Genomic DNA, 20,023 nt, shown 5'->3' on the forward strand with positions numbered 1-20,023 from the left:
GTGCAGAAAACGAAGCTGAACTTGTCTTCTGTGAGTCAAGTGTTGGTGTAGGAAATGCCTCGAACACCTGGCAGGACCAAGCCATCCTAAAATCACTTTGAGTTGTTTCTAATCCTGCCTAACCCGTGTTGTGTTGCTGCCAGAACAGGATCATGGTGAGATTAGAACAGGGCATGTTCTAACACCAGCAATAACAGCTTATATACCCCTGAATTAAAACATCAATTATTGCTACAGTTTCTAGCCCAATTTCACAAATATTCAAGTGTGCTAAAGATCAGGTGTCCCCCACAGCAGGAGGAATGGAGACAGATTTGACCTACAGCTGAAAAGACCTTCAGTTTCTCAGGACAAATATTTAAGTGGGACCATGGGACAGCAAAGTGGATGTGAGCTGGACAAATCCCAGTTTTCCACTGCAAGCTTTCTAACCAGAAGTTGAGCACTGCCCTAAATTTTTTGACTGTTCAGAAATTGAGTCTGTATAAGAACCAGTTAACACTGAAAACAGTTGGCAGATGGGTGTGTTTATACACCAAAAAAATGTTTAAATTCAACTCCTTTTCAGCAGCAGGACAGTCTGGATCTGCTCAGAAGGGGAAAACTGGGTTTCCAGCAGGCAGATACACCAGCTTGATCCATTTAATGGCAGCTAAGCAGGGATTTTATTGATTTAGGTCCCCAGAATGCAATGCCCATGGACATCCTAGCTCCCATAAAATTGACTAAAATGCCACAGGTCTGCTTGGATTACCAACAGTAATATTTCTGCTCCTGGATTTTCCCTCCACTGGTACACTTTAAGCTGATGTCAGCAGGGTTTTATTCCAGAGTCAGTCATGAGGACCAAGCACAGCCAGTGGTGAAGCCCTGCAGTATCCTGTGCAGGGAATGTGGGCTGGCTGAGCAGATCTGTCTCAGCAGGTCCTGCCTGTTTCCTGGCACCAGCTGCCAGACCCAAATCCCCCAGTTCCTTTTTCCAGGCCATGCTGAGGGCACACATGCACTCCCTGGGCTATAGGTCAATGTGTGCTTGGGATGTCCTCAAGTCCTACAGCACTTTCTTGCTGTTTGAGAAGAGGAAAGCAAGCAGCTAAGTTTGGGGAAGGCACATTGCTATTCTGTTTGTGACTTTGACCCCTCTTGTTGCTGATTTGTGTAACTTGAGCATCTTTAGACTCTTTAGTGTCTCACTCCAGTCTTTCTTCCAGCACATGGCAGATCCAGCTCCCTGCAGAGGGAACTTCTGGCCCTGTGGCTTCCCTGTGTTAATCCCCATTTCCTTCTGCTCCTCTGGCACGTGGCTGGCCACAGGCTGGGGGACAGCAGGGCAGACATGGCATTCCCAGTGTTCCCCAGGCCTGTTTGGTTAAATCTGACAGCTTGTCCTGTTGCTTTCTCCTCCCTTTCAAGGTGTTGTTCCATCATGAATCTACAATGACAAAGGCACTAAGGGAAATTCCTAGCACAGCCTAAATTATCTCAATTAGATAGAAGATGGCAAGTGCACAACTGCTCTTCCAAGGCTTGGTTTTATCCAGTCCCAAGCTGCCTGTGCCCTTGGGAGTGCAGTGCAACAACTGGGTATGGTCCTGCTTCCAGAGCAAAAGCATTTGGTTATTGACAGCAGCCGGAATAATAAATTGTGGAAAAGTGAACTTGTTAAGAAAAGTCAGCTGAAGACTTGTGTGTCATCTCATCAGTTCCAGAAGGAACAGAACTTCCTAAGAATTTCCTAAGACCTTGGCCTTGATCACAGCATGCATGAAGGGATGGGTAGGTAGCTCAGGTTTTTCTGGATCATAGTGTCAGTCAGTTCCAGAGGGGAAAAAAGCAAGTCTGAAACAGGCAAAATGCCCTTTCTCAGCCACAGACATCCTGACACACAAAAATGGAGAAATTGCTTAAATCTCACTGATATCAACAGGAACCAGCTGCTTCTATATTTGAGTGTCTTTTCCTCAGACACTTATTTCTCTGTCCCACTTGCTGCCTCTCTCTGAGATGGGAATGTGTGTGAGGAGCCCATGTGAATGCTCCTTTGGGAGGGAGAAAGTGTTCCTCTGTGGAAAGGGAAGGTCTGGCTTCTCCTGCTCTCATTTTCAGAGAGTTCTCAGAGTCTAGACTCCACACTGTGGTGATAGGGGGATTTTTATTGAAGTAGAAGGTAAAAAAGGATAGATTCAGTAGATCTTCTCTTTTGTTTGATTTAGCTCAAAAAGATCATCCTTCTGTGTAATCATACATGTTATTGACTGCACTGGCCACCCTCCCGCCCCTGCAGGTAGAAGAGGCTCCAAATTACACGACAAAACAAGAAACAGTAGATTTCTTCAGAATGCACAATTGTAAAAATAAAGATTTTATTTGTAAAGTATCTTTGAGAAAATTGTTTAAAATACCACTTTTTTTTTCCCCCTGAAGACATTAAATACATTTTGCATGAACAATCCCAGGGTTGTTCAAGCCTGCTGTACATTGTCTCTATTTAACACTATTTACAAGGATATCAGAAAGGTCTACTGACAATGAGGATTTGCTATTCAAAGAAGAGCCCTCAAAAAAGAAATAAAAGAGTATTATATAAGTGAGAGCACTCATTTGTGTTTTCAACAGAGCTCCCTGGAGAAATTGGTATTTACTGACAGAATACATTGTTGAGTGACTGCTCAGTGAGTGGAACACCAGAGCTAGCTGTATCTAAAAGCCACATAATAGAAGTTTAACAAATACTAATCACTCTCTTTCCATCAGTGAGGTGTCTGTGGCACCCCAGACCTACTCAGGTAAGACAAGCTGACCCTGCATGGAAGGAAAGGGAGAGCAAGGCATGCAAGACCCTGTTTCATAGGTCCCTGCTACTAAAACTAGTATTCCAGGCAGGGTCCTCAGCAGGGCTGTCCCAGGAGCTGTGTTAGAGCCCAGGGAAGGAGGGATGAAAAGAATGAATGCTGGCTGCACACAGGGCAGAGCAGAGCTGCTTGTGCACCACCACTCTGCTGAGCTCCCACCTTGTGCTGCACTTCTGGCACCAATTTACTCTAACCTGTGCCAAATAATCATAACTTAATCCCCCAAAAAACAGGGGTGTTCAGGGAGTGTGAGCCAGGGCCTCAACATCACGGGATGCTCAGTGCCTCAACAGGAATTCTGAGCCTAGGCAGACTGGCAAAGTATACAGATACAGGGAGAGCTGTTTGAAATGAAACACATACATCCTGCTGGAAATATGTGCAGCAGTAAACTGACCCTTTATCTTCTGTTCAGCACATTCCAAGCAGGAAAAGCTTCACCATAGTAGAGACAGATTTTAACTTCACCAGGACTGCAGTGAAGAGTGATGTGAAAAGGTAAAGGTCATTGCTTCAGAGCTATTAGAACAAATCTAAAACAAGCTCTGCTCCAATGCCACAGAAGTTACTTTCATTGGATTTTCCTTTAGGATTATCAAGAGCAGGACAAAATTGCCCTGCATAGCACGTCCTTGCTCAGCCAACCATTTTTGACTGGCAAAAATAGGTGAGTAAAATACTTTTGGCCCAAATTAACCTAATGTTTGCCTTTCCCATCTAGTAATACACTGAGATTATGCTGTGAAAACACACCTGTATTTAGCACGCTATACATTTGACAGATATAAACAGTTATTTCTTCATAGCCAAGCAATTAAAGAAACCTTGAATCCAGAAGCCTCCAAATCAAGTTTCTGCTCCTCCAGACTTCTATAGAAAGTCCACATAACTGAGATGTATCCCATTTTTCTCCTAATCAAGCTGCATATGCTAGAACATTAATTATCCTGGGCTCATTCTGCAGTCACAGGAGAGAAAAAGGCATCTTTACATGGTGGTAAAAGTCTCAGGGGAGGTGAATCACCCTTGGCCAAGGGCACAAAACCCAACAGGATGACTCTGGGCTCAGCTGAGCATTCAGGTGACCTGCCACAGCTACCAGGCTCAGTCACCCTGTTTTCAGTGTCACCTAAACACAGTATTGAGTAGTTTGGATCCTGTCTCTCTAGATTGCCAGTGTTAGAGTCATTGCAGTACCTATAGGGGATGGGATGAAGAGAAGTGTCTCTGTTCCTCACTCTACCACGTGTACAATGTGGAAAATTCCATACCTGTTTAAAGGAAGATTCATGAGGTGTTGTTAGAAGCTCAGGAATTTGGCAATGGACATTGGGAAGGAAAGGGTGGAATTATCCTAAGTTAATATCACAATTAACATTGGACTATAACATAAATATATTAATTTTCTGCCATGCCCAAAATATATAAATGGAACTGATGGTTTATCTTATAAGTGCTTGTAGACAAACATTCCGATGAGTCCTGAGGGTTCAACCAAGTATTTACCTGATCTTCTCCTCTCATAGATGTAAAACAGTATTGCCAGGAGAATCAGCACTAATGCAACTCCAAGTAAAACTCCAAGGACAATCACTGCTACTCTCCAGGAGGAACTGTTGTCAGTTGATGACTGAACAGACAGAGCTGGAAATTTAAAACACATTTTAGGAATGTTAGCTACAAACAGTAAAAAAGTGAGTGTAAGACATCCTGGAGCTCTAAGTGACAGTTGTGTTTTACTGCTTGGCAGCTTTGAAACTTTTGAATAATATTGAAAATATTTTTGTATGTGGTGAAAATTTGTTAACTAGAAATCTTTTCTGAAGGTCCTTGTGATCTCTTGGTGGCACCCATAACAGCTGCTCTGAGGATGTGCTGGATGGAATGGTGTAACTTGAGAGTCTTTAGATCCTTTAGTGTGAAGAGAACCCATCCTTTGAGTCTGGAACTGGGTATGTGTAATGACTCTACATAGGTCCATAATCTTTATAAAATCACTATATGTTTGGTGAATGTTTAAATACATTACTTGAATTATCTGAATCTCTTAAAAGAGAGAAGTTAATTTATCATCTTAATTTAACAGCTTCTCCACATCTTAATTTAATCTTTAATCCCCACACCAAAAGCTGTTTCAGCACCACTTACATTGCACTTCAGTTTGGTTCCCAAACTTGTTCCTTAATACTCTACTCAGTTGGTCCTGTACACCATCCACATCCATGGCATCTTCTTTTGGCAGCAGAAAGAGGAAATCAGCAATCACACTGCCAGGTCTGAACCCCAGCACAACAATATCAGAGTGGTCATTCCCCAGTTCAGCATTCATTGCTCCAACAACCTGTGCAGGGTGAAATTGGTATTTATTGCACTTGTCAGTCAGCAGAGGCAGAGCACACATCCTGCACACATCAGGATATTAAATTTTCTTCACTTATTACTCTTTCAAGGTAATTGCTTTGGGATAACAAATAAAAAACACTTAATAAAAGAGGACTCCGGAGCCATGCATTGTCTGTGATTGAAAATGTGAAATCTGAGTTTGACTTCCAAAGCTCCAATCTGTTTAGCTAGTTACCAATGAATAATGTATTAAAACAAGTTGTCCTCCTCCACAAACCCATATGGGACCCCAACTGTACAAAATTTGGAATCTACAAAGAGTGCCCAATATTTCTAAAGTTACATTCAGTGCCCTCTAACTTTTTTTAATGTGCAACTAAACTTCAAGCGTGGTCCTGCACACACTACCAGCACAGAACTTGATGTGAGAGGTTTAAAACTTACTTTTGTCACCAGATTTTCAAAGTCATGATGTTACAGAATACCTTTGCAAAGAGAGACAAGGGTGTGATTTGCCTCTCAATCATTCTGGCATAAACCAAGTGTATTCCCATGACACCAATCAAAATCAAATAAATTGCAATGACATCTCCAAAAGTAGAGTCTTGCTTAGTGCTTTCATCTGTATATAAAGCAAGAACAAGCAGTCCCCTTTTTTAAGTAAGACTGGTTGAAATGTTTTTGTCAGGACTGATCTTTTCAGAAAATTAGGTGTTTGATTCAACCCACTAAGAGAAGTTATCTTCTCCCTGTAGAAAAATATGGTATTTTACCTGAAAAGTCTGAAAGATTACTATTTTTCATGGTAACAAATTTATTCTGAGTCACTGCTCCATTTTCTGCCTCCATCTTCTCTGTGGGTATACCCCTACCCCAGACTTCACATCCCTTTAAATTCTTTGGCCAGAGGCTCCAAAAACATTTTTCTATTCCTCACTTTGATGAGCAGTCTAGATAGGAAACCTGACTTATGCAGGCAAAACTGTAAAATTTCAAAGCTGCAACTACAGAGTGGTACTACTGTGGAATATAAAAGAAATAGTTCAACATTCAAATTGGAAAAAAAAAATCCAATACAGAAATTGTTCATATTTTCAATCATGTTAGTACAGCCTCTCTTTGATTTTGCCATTTTTTGAAGAAAAGCTGACACTTTGTATGAGGTAAAAGCTTATTAAAAGCCAGTAAAGGGATTCCTGATGAATTCAGTCAGGTTGGAGGAAATCTTTTACATCCACTAAAATAAGTTTTCTCTCCATGAAGTGGAGATGTTAGCAGTCATAAGACAAGGTTACCTCCAAGTTGGCGTGGTGAGAACAAATTAATTACTGCTTTTGAAATCTGTGGAGTTTCTTAGCTAAAGGGTATGATCATCACACCAAAAATAGCTGTGATAGTTATTTAAAGCAGTCTACCCCACTCTCACAGTAGATTTACCTTTCCAGCAGGCTTCTATACATCAAGACTCCTGAGAAGTGTTGAAGTTATTAGGTTTTTTTTTAACATGGTGCTAAAGACAGTTGAGTGGCAGACTGATGCTCCTGCCTGTCAGCATTACTAACTCAAAGCTTCCACTTTCCCTCCTCATTTTCCCTCTGAGATGGACCCCTTGATACTTTGTCCAGTCCTGCAGCCACTTCCATGAAGTCAATTGCCAATGATCTGGACTCCCAGTACACACTTGTAAAAGTTTTCATGTTTCCCAGTCTGTGCTGAAATGATGGTTTTGAGTAACATCTTTTTTTTTTTTTTTTTTTTTTTTTTTGCCTCCACAGGCATCAGTTTAGTAAAGTGGGAGAAAATAAACAGAACAGGATGTTCCTTACAAAAATAGAATTGTAAAGTGCCTTTCACTAAATAACTTATATTTGAGGATGGCTTAGGGAATATAGCCCTGCTTATTGGGCAACAAGCTATCTGTCCTTGGCAGATTTTGTGCTTCCTGTACTGTTTTTTCTTTTTCACCTGTCAGAGTATTGATTTAACAATGAATGTAGGAGACTAAAGTTGCTAATCACAAGCTTTTCTGCTGTTCATTCATGCTGACAAAGAAGATTGCAACAACTTACATCTGCTTTGATCCTTTCAGACATTGCTGCATAGCCTTCACTATGAGAGTTATAAAGTGAATTATTAAATGTCTCATTTTTTAAGCAAACTTTGCAGGCAAATGCTTGGTTGTCTGGAAAAAATAAAAAAAAAGAAGAAACAATTAGGTGAATCCCATGATTACCTCCACAATTGGTCTTTGAACTTTATTATCTATTTATTTATGTTATATTTATATTATATTTATGTATTTATAATATTAATTTATAAAGCCCAGAAATAATAATAATAATAATAATAATAATAATAATAATAATAATAATAATAATAATAATAATAATAATAATGTTGTGCATTATGTGTCTAATGCAGTGGCTTTTGAACCTTCAGAGCTGAATCTCTCCAAGTTTGTCCATCCTCAACACAATCCTCATGTCTTGTTCACCATTCCTGTATTATTTAGGGTGCATCCCACTCCCTAACTCAACAGCCACTCTTCCATTGATTCCAGGAGAAGCAACACCAGTCTGTTAGACTCTGCAAGGCTCTGAGTGAGTTTATATCCTCCTGAGTAGGTGGATGAGCTCTGAGCCAAAAGAAGAAAGCTTTTCATAGAAAAGTCCAGACTAAAATAGAGCTGGAAGCTGACACTGAAGTTTGATGGAGGCAGCTTCTTCACCAAAGAAGTGTGAACTTCAGATGCTGTGTGAACTGACATAATAAAGCAGATGGCAAAATACTCCTGGGAGATACTATATTGTGAAATAATACCCTGTAGTTATGGATAAACAAATGTTAAGGTCCTGTAAACTTACTGGAGCATGCAATGCCTTTCAAGTCAGAACAGCCAGTACTTTGTGCTGAACAAAACTCACTTCTTTCGAAACAGGAATCAGTATCTGCAAAATAAATGTAAAAATTAAGATAATCACCTCTGTACATACATTATTAGTGCTAATAAGAAAATTATGGAATAAGTGAAAGTCTTTAATTACGGCCAAGGAGTCACCTAAGCAGCAGTTCCTTTGGCCCAGTGAGAACTTAGAATTTCAAATTATAAAGTTGGAGCATATCAAAAGAGAGGCAGGTGGTGGGTGGGTAGGTGGTATTTGAGAACTCCCTGAAATAGCATTGAGAACTCTGATTTCTTATGAGAGATAGATACAGGTTGTGCCATTATGTGCTGGTACAACTCAGGTAAGCTAGATGGAGTTTTCAGAAGTAAAAGTCACCTGTAATTTCTTTTGGAAAAAAAATGCATCATGGAGTCTCAAAACCTCTGTATGCTTGTATGGACTTGCTAATCTGAATTATTTATGAAGGGTCAAAACCCATTAAAGGCTGGTACAGCAGGTTTTATGAGGTTAGCTCATTGGATTATTTCTCCAGTTCTCATAGAATAGAACACAATCTTTAATTTCACATGAAATATGGATGACTTGATCTTTATTGCTCTTTTTAATTAGCCCACAAACAATTTTCTGTAGGGCAGGTGGCTCCAGATTACAAAAGGAAACCATTTTATTTTTCTTGAATAGAGGAACTAATAAATGAAAGGCAGTGGACTGAAAAATTGAAAGATTTCTATGGAAATAATGATGAGAATTCCTTGGCTTTGTGGCCCTAAAGACTGAGTGATGGTAAGTCCATCAGAAGGAACCCCCACAGTCAACTGCCAAAATAATTGCCTTAGAAGGGTTTTGAGAATAATCAGACAATCTACTAGAGAACTCAAAAAAGGGATTGCAACAAGGACATTTATGTTTTAGAGGTCAAGAAATGCTAGGAGAAAGTAACAAATGCAAAAGTCAAGTTAGATCTTTCAAGTTATAGAAGAAGAAATTGTGAGCACTTTCTCAGCCACTAGGAAAGAATGATAAAGTGCAGCACAGTTTTATCAAATGTGGATCATGCCAAAATAACCCAGTGGCTTCCTTTGACAGGCTGACTTTTAGATCTCTTCCAGTGATGGAAAAGCTATAGTATACAGTGTCAAGTGGTAACTTTTTTAGTGGAAAAAGTTTTGTCTAAAAGAATTGGTTAAGGAGGAGAAGGCAGTGGGGAGTTTTAAAAGGAGAAACCTTGATTTAGAGGGATATTATATGTCATGTTCATCAAGAACCAGTTTTAGTACAAAGACACAATTAAACTGTTTGCCCTAATGTCTATAACCTAGGGTGAAATTTAAAAGGTAACAATGACAATTAGGGACTGCCTGCATTCACAAGAGAATGTAGAACCTAAACTTCACACTACCAGAATATTTTCTGGCAAATTTACAACCAAAATATCTTGACTTCTGTATAGAATTATCTGGCTCAATAATACAAAACAGTCAGAAATTTTACAGAGCAAGTTCTTACCCTTGTTAATCCAGATCCTATTGCAACAAGATACTGTGAGTTTATATTAATTGAAAAGAAATGGCAGGGTGGTGGAGGAGGTACCTGTTCGGACAGTGACTGAAGTTTTTTGATTCTCAGCACAAGATGACACTTCCACAGAAATGGTGTACAAATGGCCAGGAAGCAGGTTTTTAAACACAGTTTTTGTCTTATTTGTAGTTATTGTATTTATCTCCTTTCCATCCATGACAGAGATGTGGTAGAGGCTGTCTTTGCTACTACTGGTCCAGCTGAGATGTATTTCTTCTCTAGTCACGTTCTGAACTTCGATGGACACTGTCACTGCAAAGTGTGAAAGTTTAATACAGCTGAGAGCAGTTCATTTTAATTTGCAATTCTACACATTTATTAATGAAGTTAAAATGGAAATGAACTGATATAAACTCGTGTGTTTATTTTGAGCTGATTTCAGTTTTCCAACTCATTCTACTGAAAGAGCAGAAGTGAACCATTTGGTCTATAGACAGAAACTATGCATTAATGCACTTTGTTTGAGTGCTTCAAAACACAAATGGGTGACATTCTGCTTTCTTCTAGTCTTTGTAACTGCAGGCAAAGTGTGTTAAATGATCAGAATAGTACAATGATGCCTTAAGATAATAGAGAATTGATGAGGCCAGTTGGGAAAAATATGAGCATTCTGAAGTGGAATGATATTTGATTCATCCTGATCTCCTCAGGAAAATGGATTTTTAAAATACCACCAGGAAAACCCAAGTTCAGAGCAGTAGAGAGACATTTATTAAACAAGCTCCATAATAGGGTTAAGAAAACTCACCTATCACAGTGGTTTATGCCTGCAAGCAGGCACCCAGTGAATATTTACTGGGTCCAAGAGAGCTTTACCAAGGTGTAGAAAGTGCCTTGATTGATATTTGCATAATTATGCATTTTCAGTAATTTTATCAGACTTCCCTTACTGAAATTGTATCCAGGGATTTTACCTCACAGCTGATATGACGAATGAACAAGAATATTGTGCCAAATTGGATAGATTTCATTCTACTATTCCGTATCAAATATTTACTTACTGCAAGGTGCTGACGTAAAAGTGGTATTGAAAATGGAATTAGATGTAGATCCTGTAAATCCAGTTGTGTTTGTATTTGGAGGGGCTGGAGTTGTTGATGCTGTTCCATTTGTACTGGTGGTGTTGGTGTTTGGAGGAACTGCAGTTGTTGATGCTGTTTCATTTGCACTGGTGGTGTTGGTGTTTGGAGGAACTGCAGTTGTTGATGCTGTTTCATTTGTACTGGTGGTGTTGGTCTTTGGAGGAACTGCAGTTGTTGATGCTGTTTCATTTGTACTGGTGGTGTTGGTGTTTGGAGGAACTGCAGTTGTTGATGCTGTTCCATTTGTACTGGTGGTGTTGGTGTTTGGAGGAACTGGAGTTGTTGATGCTGTTCCATTTGTACTGGTGGTGTTGGTGTTTGGAGGAACTGCAGTTGTTGATGCTGTTTCATTTGTACTGGTGGTGTTGGTGTTTGGAGGAACTGCAGTTGTTGGTACTATTCCATTTGTACTGGTGGTGTTGGTGTTTGGAGGAACTGCAGTTGTTGATGCTGTTCCATTTGTACTGGTGGTGTTGGTGTTTGGAGGAACTGCAGTTGTTGATGCTGTTTCATTTGTACTGGTGGTGTTGGTGTTTGGAGGAGCTGCAGTTGTTGATGCTGTTTCATTTGTACTGGTGGTGTTGGTGTTTGGAGGAGCTGGAGTTGTATGTTCTGTGAAAGAGAAATTTGGAGGCAGTGAGTATAATTTATCATAAAGTTGACCATGTTTATGCTTATTTTCATAAACAACTTTCAAAAAGCAAGCCTGGAAGGCATGCTTCCATTGCATCACTAAATATTTAACTGAGATACCACAAAAAATCAAATCCCTCCAAGGCCAGTGTGCATAATTATAGTAAGATATTGCCCTACCCTATTTCAGTTAAAAGCTGTTTGTCCTGCCACTACGTGCTCCTACAAAAACTTCCTCTTGTAGGTCCCCTCTAGGTACTGGAAAGGGTTCTAAGGTCTCCCCAGAGCCTTCTCCAGGCTGAACACCACCAACTCTTTCAACCTGTCTCCACTGCAGAGCTGTCCCAGCCCTCTGAGCATCTTTGTGACTCTTCTGGACTCCTCCAGCAGCTCGTCTTTCTCATGCTGGGGACCCCAGGGCTGGAGGCAGCTCTGCAGGTGGGGTCTGACCTGAGCAGGGCAGAGGGGAAGAATCCCCCCTCCCCTGCTGCCCACAGTGCTTTGGATGCAGCCCAGGACACTTTTGGCTTTTTAGGCTGTGGGGGCACCACCAGCACTCCCAAGTCTTTCTCCTCAGAGCTGCTCTCAGCCTGTTCATGCCCAGCCTCTGTTTGTGCTTGGCACTGCCCTGACCCATGTGCAGGACCTTACACTTGGCCTTATTGGACTCCAGGAGGTTCACAGGGGGCCACCTCTGAAGCCTGACCAGGTCCCTCTGGATGCCATCCCTTCCCTCCACAGTGTCAACTGCACCACACAGGTGTCATCAGCAAATTTGCTGAGGGTGCCCTCGATCCCACTGTCAATGTCACCCACAAAGACACAAAACAGCGCCAGTCCCAGGAGTGACCCCTGAGGAGCCACTCACACTGGGCTGTCCTTGGCCACTGAGCCATTGTCAAATCCAAGTTGTACCTTATTCTGTGTGTGCACATCTCCTACTGCATTCCATTAACACTGTGACTCCAGAGCAGGGAAGGATTAACCCCTGAAGAATATTACTATGTGCTAAAAATGGAAGTCATGCTGCCTTTGGGTACAGAGCACAAAAAGGGCTGCATTCTCCTCTTTTCCATCTTTTCTTTACTTTTTTATCCATTCAAAAATGATGGACGGTTCATTACTGTATATCCTTTGAATATGGGCAGATAGCCTTTTGGCAAAAAAAATTAAAGATGCATTAGAAAAGAATTTGTATTGAAACCAATAAGAATTGAGTTAGCAAAAAATAATTCAACTGGATTCTTCCAATGAAGGAACTCTAGTATTGCATAAAAGGAAATTTCAAGACCAAAATCAACAAAACCAACAAAAAACAATTAAAACAAATAAAACTTCCCATTGACATAACTTGGCCTTTGCAGCATAACTACATAGCATTTTACCCCTGTGGCACTGCCTAACACAAGGTGTGTCATTTCAAAATCAACTCCAGACTGCAGCTTTTCAGAAAATAGATAGATGCAGGGATTCATATTCCTCAATTAAATTCCCATCTTAAAAAAAAAAAAAAAAAGACTCTGTAAAAAGCTCAAATTCCAACCAAAAATAGCAATAATGAAAGAAAATTACACTCAGTTCTTCCAAAAATAGAGCAAAACAAATTTAGTATCCTGTGCTAAAATACTCACTGTAAGTTCCAGTGGAAGAAGGATTAACAGATATTGATGTACTAGGGCTCGTCGTGGATGGCGTTGCCAAGGATGTGGAAGGGAAGGAATGGGAGGTCCCGGCAGTGGGCTCAGCTGTTGTGCTCCCCTGGCCCATGGTGGAACTCTGCCCTTCTCCAGGAGGAGTCGAGGCTCTGCTGCCTACAGAGGCCGTGCTCACAGCAGGCAAGGGGCTCGCCGTGGGGGATGAAGTGGCTGTCACCTCCAGCGTGGCTTGTCCCTGTGTGAGGGCTGTGGTGCTGAGCTGAGCTGGCAGTGTCTCCGTGCTGCTGCCCAGAGCGGGTGACAGCCCGGCCACGGTGGTGCCTGGGGCAGGAGAGGTGCCAGGTGTGGCAGCCACAGGCCTGGGGGTGGCTGGGCCCTGTGTCACGGCCTGGGCGGGCCCAGCTGTAACAGCAGCAGGGGAGGATGGAGACGAGAACATGAGTGCTGTGGGTGGGTGGAATGTGGTGCCCAAGGGTGTTCCAGAGGTGCTGCTGGTGCTGCTGTGCTCAGGTCTGGGAGTCATGGCTGAGGAGCCCATGGAAGAGGTGCCAGAGGCGGAAGGCACCGGGCTGGTCACAATGGGCTCCGACTCAATGTCTGTAATGCCAGCAGGGGAGGATGGAGAGGAGAACACGGGTGCTGTGGGTGGGTGGAATGTGGTGCCCAAGGGTGTTTCAGAGGTGCTGCTGGTGCTGCTGTGCTGTGGGTTGGGAGTCATGGCTGAGGAGCCCATGGAAGAGGTGCCAGAGGCGGAAGGTGCTGGGCTGGTGCTGGGTGCGATGGCAGCCGGGCTGCTCACAATGGGCTCCGACTCAATGTCTGTAATGCCAGCAGGGGAGGATGGAGAGGAGAACACGGGTGCTGTGGGTGTGTGGGATGTGGTGCCCAAGGGTGTTCCAGAGGTGCTGCTGGTGCTGCTGTGCTGTGGGTTGGGAGTCATGGCTGAGGAGCCCATGGAAGAGGTGCTAGAGGTGGAAGGCGCCGGGCTGTTCACAATGGGCTCCGACTCAATGTCTGTAACAGCAGCAGGGGAGGATGGAGAGGAGAACACAGGTGCTGTGGGTGTGTGGGATGTGGTGCCCAAGGGTGTTCCAGAGGTGCTGCTGGTGCTGCTGTGCTCAGGGCTGGGAGTCATGGCTGAGGAGCCCACAGGAGAGAAGGAAGATGAGGAGGAGGAGTGGCTTGTTGTGGCTGAGCGGAGAGGTAAGGAGGAAGCAGTGCCACTCTCCATGCCCGTGCTGGGGGCAGTGGTGCTGCCAGCTCCTCTTGTTGGGAGTGCTGGGCTCACTGCAGTGCCCTTGGCAGACATCCCTGATGAGCTCCTTTCCCACATCCTTGCAGTGCCCATCACCATGGTGGAGGGGGACAGCGAGGTTGTGCCCAGGGGGGAATGGGTTGTTTTGAGCTCTGCCCCATTTGAGCTCGGTGCAGCTGGGCCAGTTCCGTTGTTTTCGTTGTTTGTGCTCCTTGAGACATTTCCATGGCTCTCAGTGGGGGCAGTCATTGCCTCTCTTCCCTCTAATGCCATTAGGGTACCTGTCAGAATTGCAGACATGAGGATTATGGATCATTGTCCTGTAATTCTGTGAAGTACTTTAATAATCTACCAAGTGTAACTTTGTTCTTATGTGAAAAATTCACTTAACATTCTTATCTTCATTGTTATTCCTTTCCTTCCTCATTTTCAGCTTCATATTCTTTGCTATTCCTCAACTACCATGAAATTTCTGTTACTTCCTTTTCCATTTGCATAAATTTGAGATCTTGCCAATTTCCTGCTAATACTTTTTTTCTGTATAAATGTAGAGATTTTTATTACCTTTCTATTCTTAGTCTACATATTTTTTTTAATTTTCTGTGTATTTCTTGTAAATATTATTTCATTTACAGTAAAGAAAGGGTTTAGTGATGGACTTATCAGTGTAGGTTTAAGGTTGAACTCAACCCTAAAGGTATTTTCCATACTAAATGATGCTATGATCCTATGACTGTCTCAAATAAAATTCCTAGAGAATAAACAGGAAAATTTACAATTAGCAGAATGCATTTTTCAGCATAATTTTCTGTATATGTTATTGCTTCAATTTCTTTTCTTTTTTTTTTTCCAAGGCATTTATTCCTTTCCTAATTACTTTTTGTCAGGCAGGAGAGGACAAGTTTTCTGAGGATATCTTTCTGTTGATGTTCTAAATCATTAATCCTGGGTGAAAATTCATTGCCTTCCTGTATTTGCCTCTAACTACAAATAAATGTTATTGCTGTAGTTTGCAAATGTGAAAGTGACAACATTTGTAACACTCTCAAAGTTTCTTTAAAAGGAAAATCAACCCCTTTTTCCGTTGTGATTAAATAGTCAGGTTACTTTGGGCTTATTTAATTTACTTTATCTGGTAATTCAACTTTGATTTTGAGAAGTGGCTTTGTTGCTGTTAAAACCCCATATCCTACATATCCTACTGCCTTATGTCAATTTTACTTCTTAGCAACACTTAACTGTAACCCTGGATCTTTGGGTTTGGCTGAATGAAACTTAGAGGATTCTCAGACAGGGTTTACTGGAGCAGCCAAATTCTTAAGAACCACATTCATTAACAGCTTTTGACTCTATTCACCTGTAAAATGAAGCTGCTATTTTCATATTGTTTGATGTCTACATAGCAATTTGTAATGTAAAAATACACATTTTTCCAAATTCTTCCTACAGATTGATATCTTTTTTAAACCCAAATATAGTTGAATTGTAAGATCCTGTGCTTGTATCTCTTAGATTTTTAACAGCAGGCATTGATCAGTCAGGAAACTTGCGTTCATCTGCATTGAACAGCATGAAACGGGACATTAAGAATAAAATAATGCAGCCCTCTGAATTTCTAGATTTTTTTTAATCTCTTGCAGTGCAGTGCAGCACAGCTAATACAACTTAATCCATGCTTTTTTATGTGTCTATTCCTAAGTCTTTCAGAGGAGAGAACCTGGCAAAATACATCGTTCACAACTAAATTTAGGGGTAAAAAAAGTCATAAAATCTGGTCAGACACTGCATGTTTGATCTTTTAGATGAGTTTTCTGAATCCTTTGCTCTCATTCTTTTAAGTACTTACATCTTTAGATCCCTGCTAAAATATCTGCTGAAATTCAATGCATTCAAGCTAAACAAACAAAAAAACCCAGAACTCTGTAAATATTGCATGTTATTGAATTTAAATTTATTTTTAGCAGCCCCCCTTCCCTGATTATAATTTGAATATTTCTCGAGAACATACTCTAAATGTACAGCAAGAACAAATAATGAAATCGATTTTTACTTACAGAGGAGAGCAGGGAGGATGAAATGCCAGAGGTAATTCCGAGTGCCCATGGTGAGCTCTCCCCTCCTTGCAGCCCTTGTCCTGTGTGTGAGAGTGGCATTTTGAATGGAACACTTTGGTAATTTAAACAGGGGCGAGGCTGCAAGTGTTACGTCCCAGCCTCTGCGAGTCCCTCACGCACATCGGGATCGCGGCCAACCTCATGAAAACCTCACACCTGACCTGCTCTGTAATAAATTCCAACGTTTTCTGTTGAAGCATGCTTGCTTTTCCTTAGTGGAGCAAGGTCTGAGGGTGATCTAAAGGTGAGTCAAAGGAAGAATTACTGAGCAGTAACACATCTGAACACCCTTTTGTTCAAGGTATTCAATAAGGAAAACATTTTAACAACCTTGGGTCTGGGAAATGCATGACTAAGACCCAGAACTGAGGAGCCTTGGGTCCAAAAGTCTTGCCCTAATCCACAGATCCACCTTTTTCCCTCCATATTTTCTTGTATTATTAATTATTTAGGAGAAGATGTTTAATTATTCAGTTCTAACTTGCATGTTTATTGTATTAGAACAACAAATTGCTACAAATGCACCAAACAGATGCCAGCCATTGGTTGTTCAATGCTGTAAAGAGACTGGAGTCGTTGTAAATCTCCATTATTTCACTTCTTTGAAGCACGGGGAAAAGCTGGATGACCAAGCTTGCCCTTCTTAGCTGACTTTATCCCCATTTTCTTTAGCAGGTAACTCCTCCTAACTGTAGGCAGCTGCCATGGACAGTCCCTGCTGGTCACCAAATCTGGGTCAGTGATGTCAAACCTCTGTGTGCCATCAATGCCTTCAACATTTACATTTTGTCACATTTTTCATACCCTTCCCTGCCTGAGATTTATACTGGTAAAAATCTTCATTAAATCATTTGCAATGAGATTTTTTTTTTTTTTTCCAATCACACCATGAGAGAGGAATGCTGTCTTGAGTAGGGCAGGATGGAGTGGGGCAGAGTAAAGCCAGAAGAAGGAAGATCATTATTTACCTAATTCTTTTTCAAGTTTTTTATAGACCTGCAAGACTTGGCACATCCATAACTGCATAAATTCCAGATTTTGCTTCAGCAGCTGTTTTCTAAAATTGGTTTCATCTCGGTTTTACCCTAACAGGGAAGTAAGACAAAGAAAAATATTCCTTGAAATGAGCTTAAGGGCATTGTTCTCTGGTGTGAGGCAGCAATTTCAGCTTTGTGCCTTGTTTGAGGTAGAAACTCCTGACTCAGTCAGATCTTTTTTTAGCAAATACTTGTTTACAGAACTAACAGGAATTCTTAAAGAATTGTTTCCTCTTGCATAAATAATTGGAAATCATGTTTTCCTTCTACTTAGGAGATCAACATTTCAGACTTCTCTCTCTTGGACTTCCATAAGACCAAACCCAGGCTCTAATTCTTGCTCAGTTGGGAGCTCTGGTGATATAATTCCACACAGCAGGGTAGTTTTTGACCCTAAACCCCTTCCCTGAATCTGCAGGTCCTATTTGAGTGCAAATAACTTTTAATGAACTTGCAAACTATGGAGGACAGGGTGGGAAATGCCACTCCCAACTTTCTTAACCACGATTTTCTATGAAATGACAGCCGTGGAAACTTGGCTGCAAAGTCAAATTCTTAATATCTTAGAAGCATCACTGGTTTTTTAGTGACACTCAATTTGTATGAAAGGAAAAGTCTTATGAACCAAAAGGAGAAACCAAATTCAGATTTGGCAGCAAAAGCCCATTTTTATTAACATACATTAAATGATGTATAGCATTAAAAAAAAAAAAAAAAACCAACAAAATTCTCCTTTTTTTTCAGGAAATAGATACACCAGAAGGACTGGATATTGCATTAGAACCTGTCACCAGGGCTGAGATTCAGATAAGCTCCTCTGAGGGAGCCTCAATTTCACAGTTTCTCTTTTTTCACCTTGACAATGCCCCAAAACCAAACCAACTTTTAACTCAGCTTGTCATGTACTTTACAGTAACAGTTGCTTTCTGGTAAACACAGAACAAGTTTTGCCACATGCTTTATAGGTAAGAGACTTGCCAGTATGAAACTGGTGACCCTTCTCAAATATTTTAAGTTCCTTGTGACTCATCTCACGAACCCATAAACTCAAGATTTAAACAATCACTTAATTCTTACATTTATTTTTGAGAGATGCTGAGGAAACGCAGGTTTCACCTAGAGATTGAAGGTGAAGATACACAAGGAAATAACAAGATTAAATGACAAATAGTTCACTTGCAAAAAACTTTTTCATTCCTTTGGAGGGATCAAAGACTTTGAAAAAAGAGCTCTCTTCAGATACTAATTTCAATCTGCTTAAAAACGCGTTGTTAAAAGTCTGTGTTTACCAAGGGTTTGACTTCTCAAACAAAAAGAGAAAGATGAAGCTAAAAGAAATGCAGAGGGCAGCTGGATTGGTGAAGGCAGTATCTTTTATTAAATCAAAGAATATAGAGTGGAGAAAAACCAAATTCTTGTGGGCTTCTAAGCCCCTCAGCCAGCTTGAATTAGAAGCAGCAAATGTTGGAGAGAAATGCTAGTGACAGCTGAAAAACAATCCATTCTGAGGCACTCAGTTTTCTAACTTCCCCTCCTGACAGGCATCCCCAAACACTTCCAGATATTCACTTGTTATTTTGTAAGTCAGAGATGGAATTTATTGTGGAAATCACAATTTGAGGGGAGAGGATAATTCTGGTTTTTACTACTTTTATCCTCTGTAGAACCAAATTTACATATGCAAGAGCTCCCAAAAATGTGTCAGTGAGGATGTGTTGGGAGTGAAGGAAAAACAGAGTTTTTAGATAAGAGCTATATTTCATACTCCCCATGTGTATAAAAATGTCTGTAAGTTCACATTACTGTCATTGGTAAAAATCAAAATGTGTTTCATCATCATAGAATAACACAAACAGGGCTCTGTAACCAATCTGTTCCCAAAAGGAAATGCTGGTGAATGAAACAGCCTCAGAAGCAGGAGGTACCTGCACTGTCACAAAGTGGAGTCACAATATGGATTTCATACAGTTACACCCTTCTGCCTTCTACAATCACTCAAGATTGTTATTACTGTTATTGCTGTTGTTGTAATTTTCTTTATTTCATTATTATTAGTATTAATATTAATACTGATGTTATAATTTTAATACTAGCTGTGGGTCAATAATGCCATTCTGCATTATTTGCAACCACACTTGTTCAAGAATGCCCTGCCACTGAATTTTCTCTTCAATTCCTTAGTGTGATTGTGATTTTAGAGAGCTCAGCCCCCCTGAGCAATGCATTATTCAGAGGAAACCGTTGGGTTTGTTTCTGTATCAGCCTATTACGTATTAACTCATACCTGTAGGTTTTTATTTTATGTTTACTCTCTCATTAATCATAAATCATGAGATTCTCCTATGTCTAAAACTTCTTCTAGAAAAGCTACCTTTTCTAATTTCAGTGCCAGAGAGAATGTGGTTTGTTTTTTTTTTCTTCAACAACTCTCTCATTTTCAACTGATTTGTGCATTTCTAATTTGCTGTGATTTCAAACAACACAGATATGATAAATCCCAAAAGCCCCAAAGCATTTGAAGTGTTTGACTTTAAATGTGCACTCAAAATTTAAGGTCATGAGGGTTTA

At 40.9% G+C, this 20,023-nt stretch overlaps 1 protein-coding gene across 2 annotated transcripts; it reads right to left on the reverse strand.

Annotated features, from left to right (window-relative positions):
- Window positions 1–2,347: 2,347 nt before the first annotated feature.
- On the reverse strand, window positions 2,348–14,392 carry LOC130258664 (mucin-5AC-like). 2 transcript variants are annotated; one of them, XM_056502262.1, is made up of 8 exons: window positions 13,026–14,392; window positions 10,681–11,373; window positions 9,692–9,931; window positions 8,060–8,143; window positions 7,265–7,377; window positions 5,001–5,193; window positions 4,359–4,496; window positions 2,348–4,123 (listed from the first exon to the last, which is right to left on the reverse strand). In XM_056502262.1, exons 1-8 carry the CDS (start codon window positions 14,380–14,382, stop codon window positions 4,092–4,094), a joined length of 2,850 nt encoding a protein of 949 aa, XP_056358237.1. In that variant the 5' UTR covers window positions 14,383–14,392; the 3' UTR covers window positions 2,348–4,091. The 2 variants fall into 2 exon arrangements, with proteins under 2 accessions (XP_056358237.1, XP_056358227.1); XM_056502252.1 differs by having other exon boundaries at window positions 2,348–4,496.
- Window positions 14,393–20,023: the final 5,631 nt, after the last annotated feature.

Source organism: Oenanthe melanoleuca, chromosome 1, assembly GCF_029582105.1.
Source record: "Oenanthe melanoleuca isolate GR-GAL-2019-014 chromosome 1, OMel1.0, whole genome shotgun sequence".
Classification (NCBI taxonomy): domain Eukaryota; kingdom Metazoa; phylum Chordata; class Aves; order Passeriformes; family Muscicapidae; genus Oenanthe; species Oenanthe melanoleuca.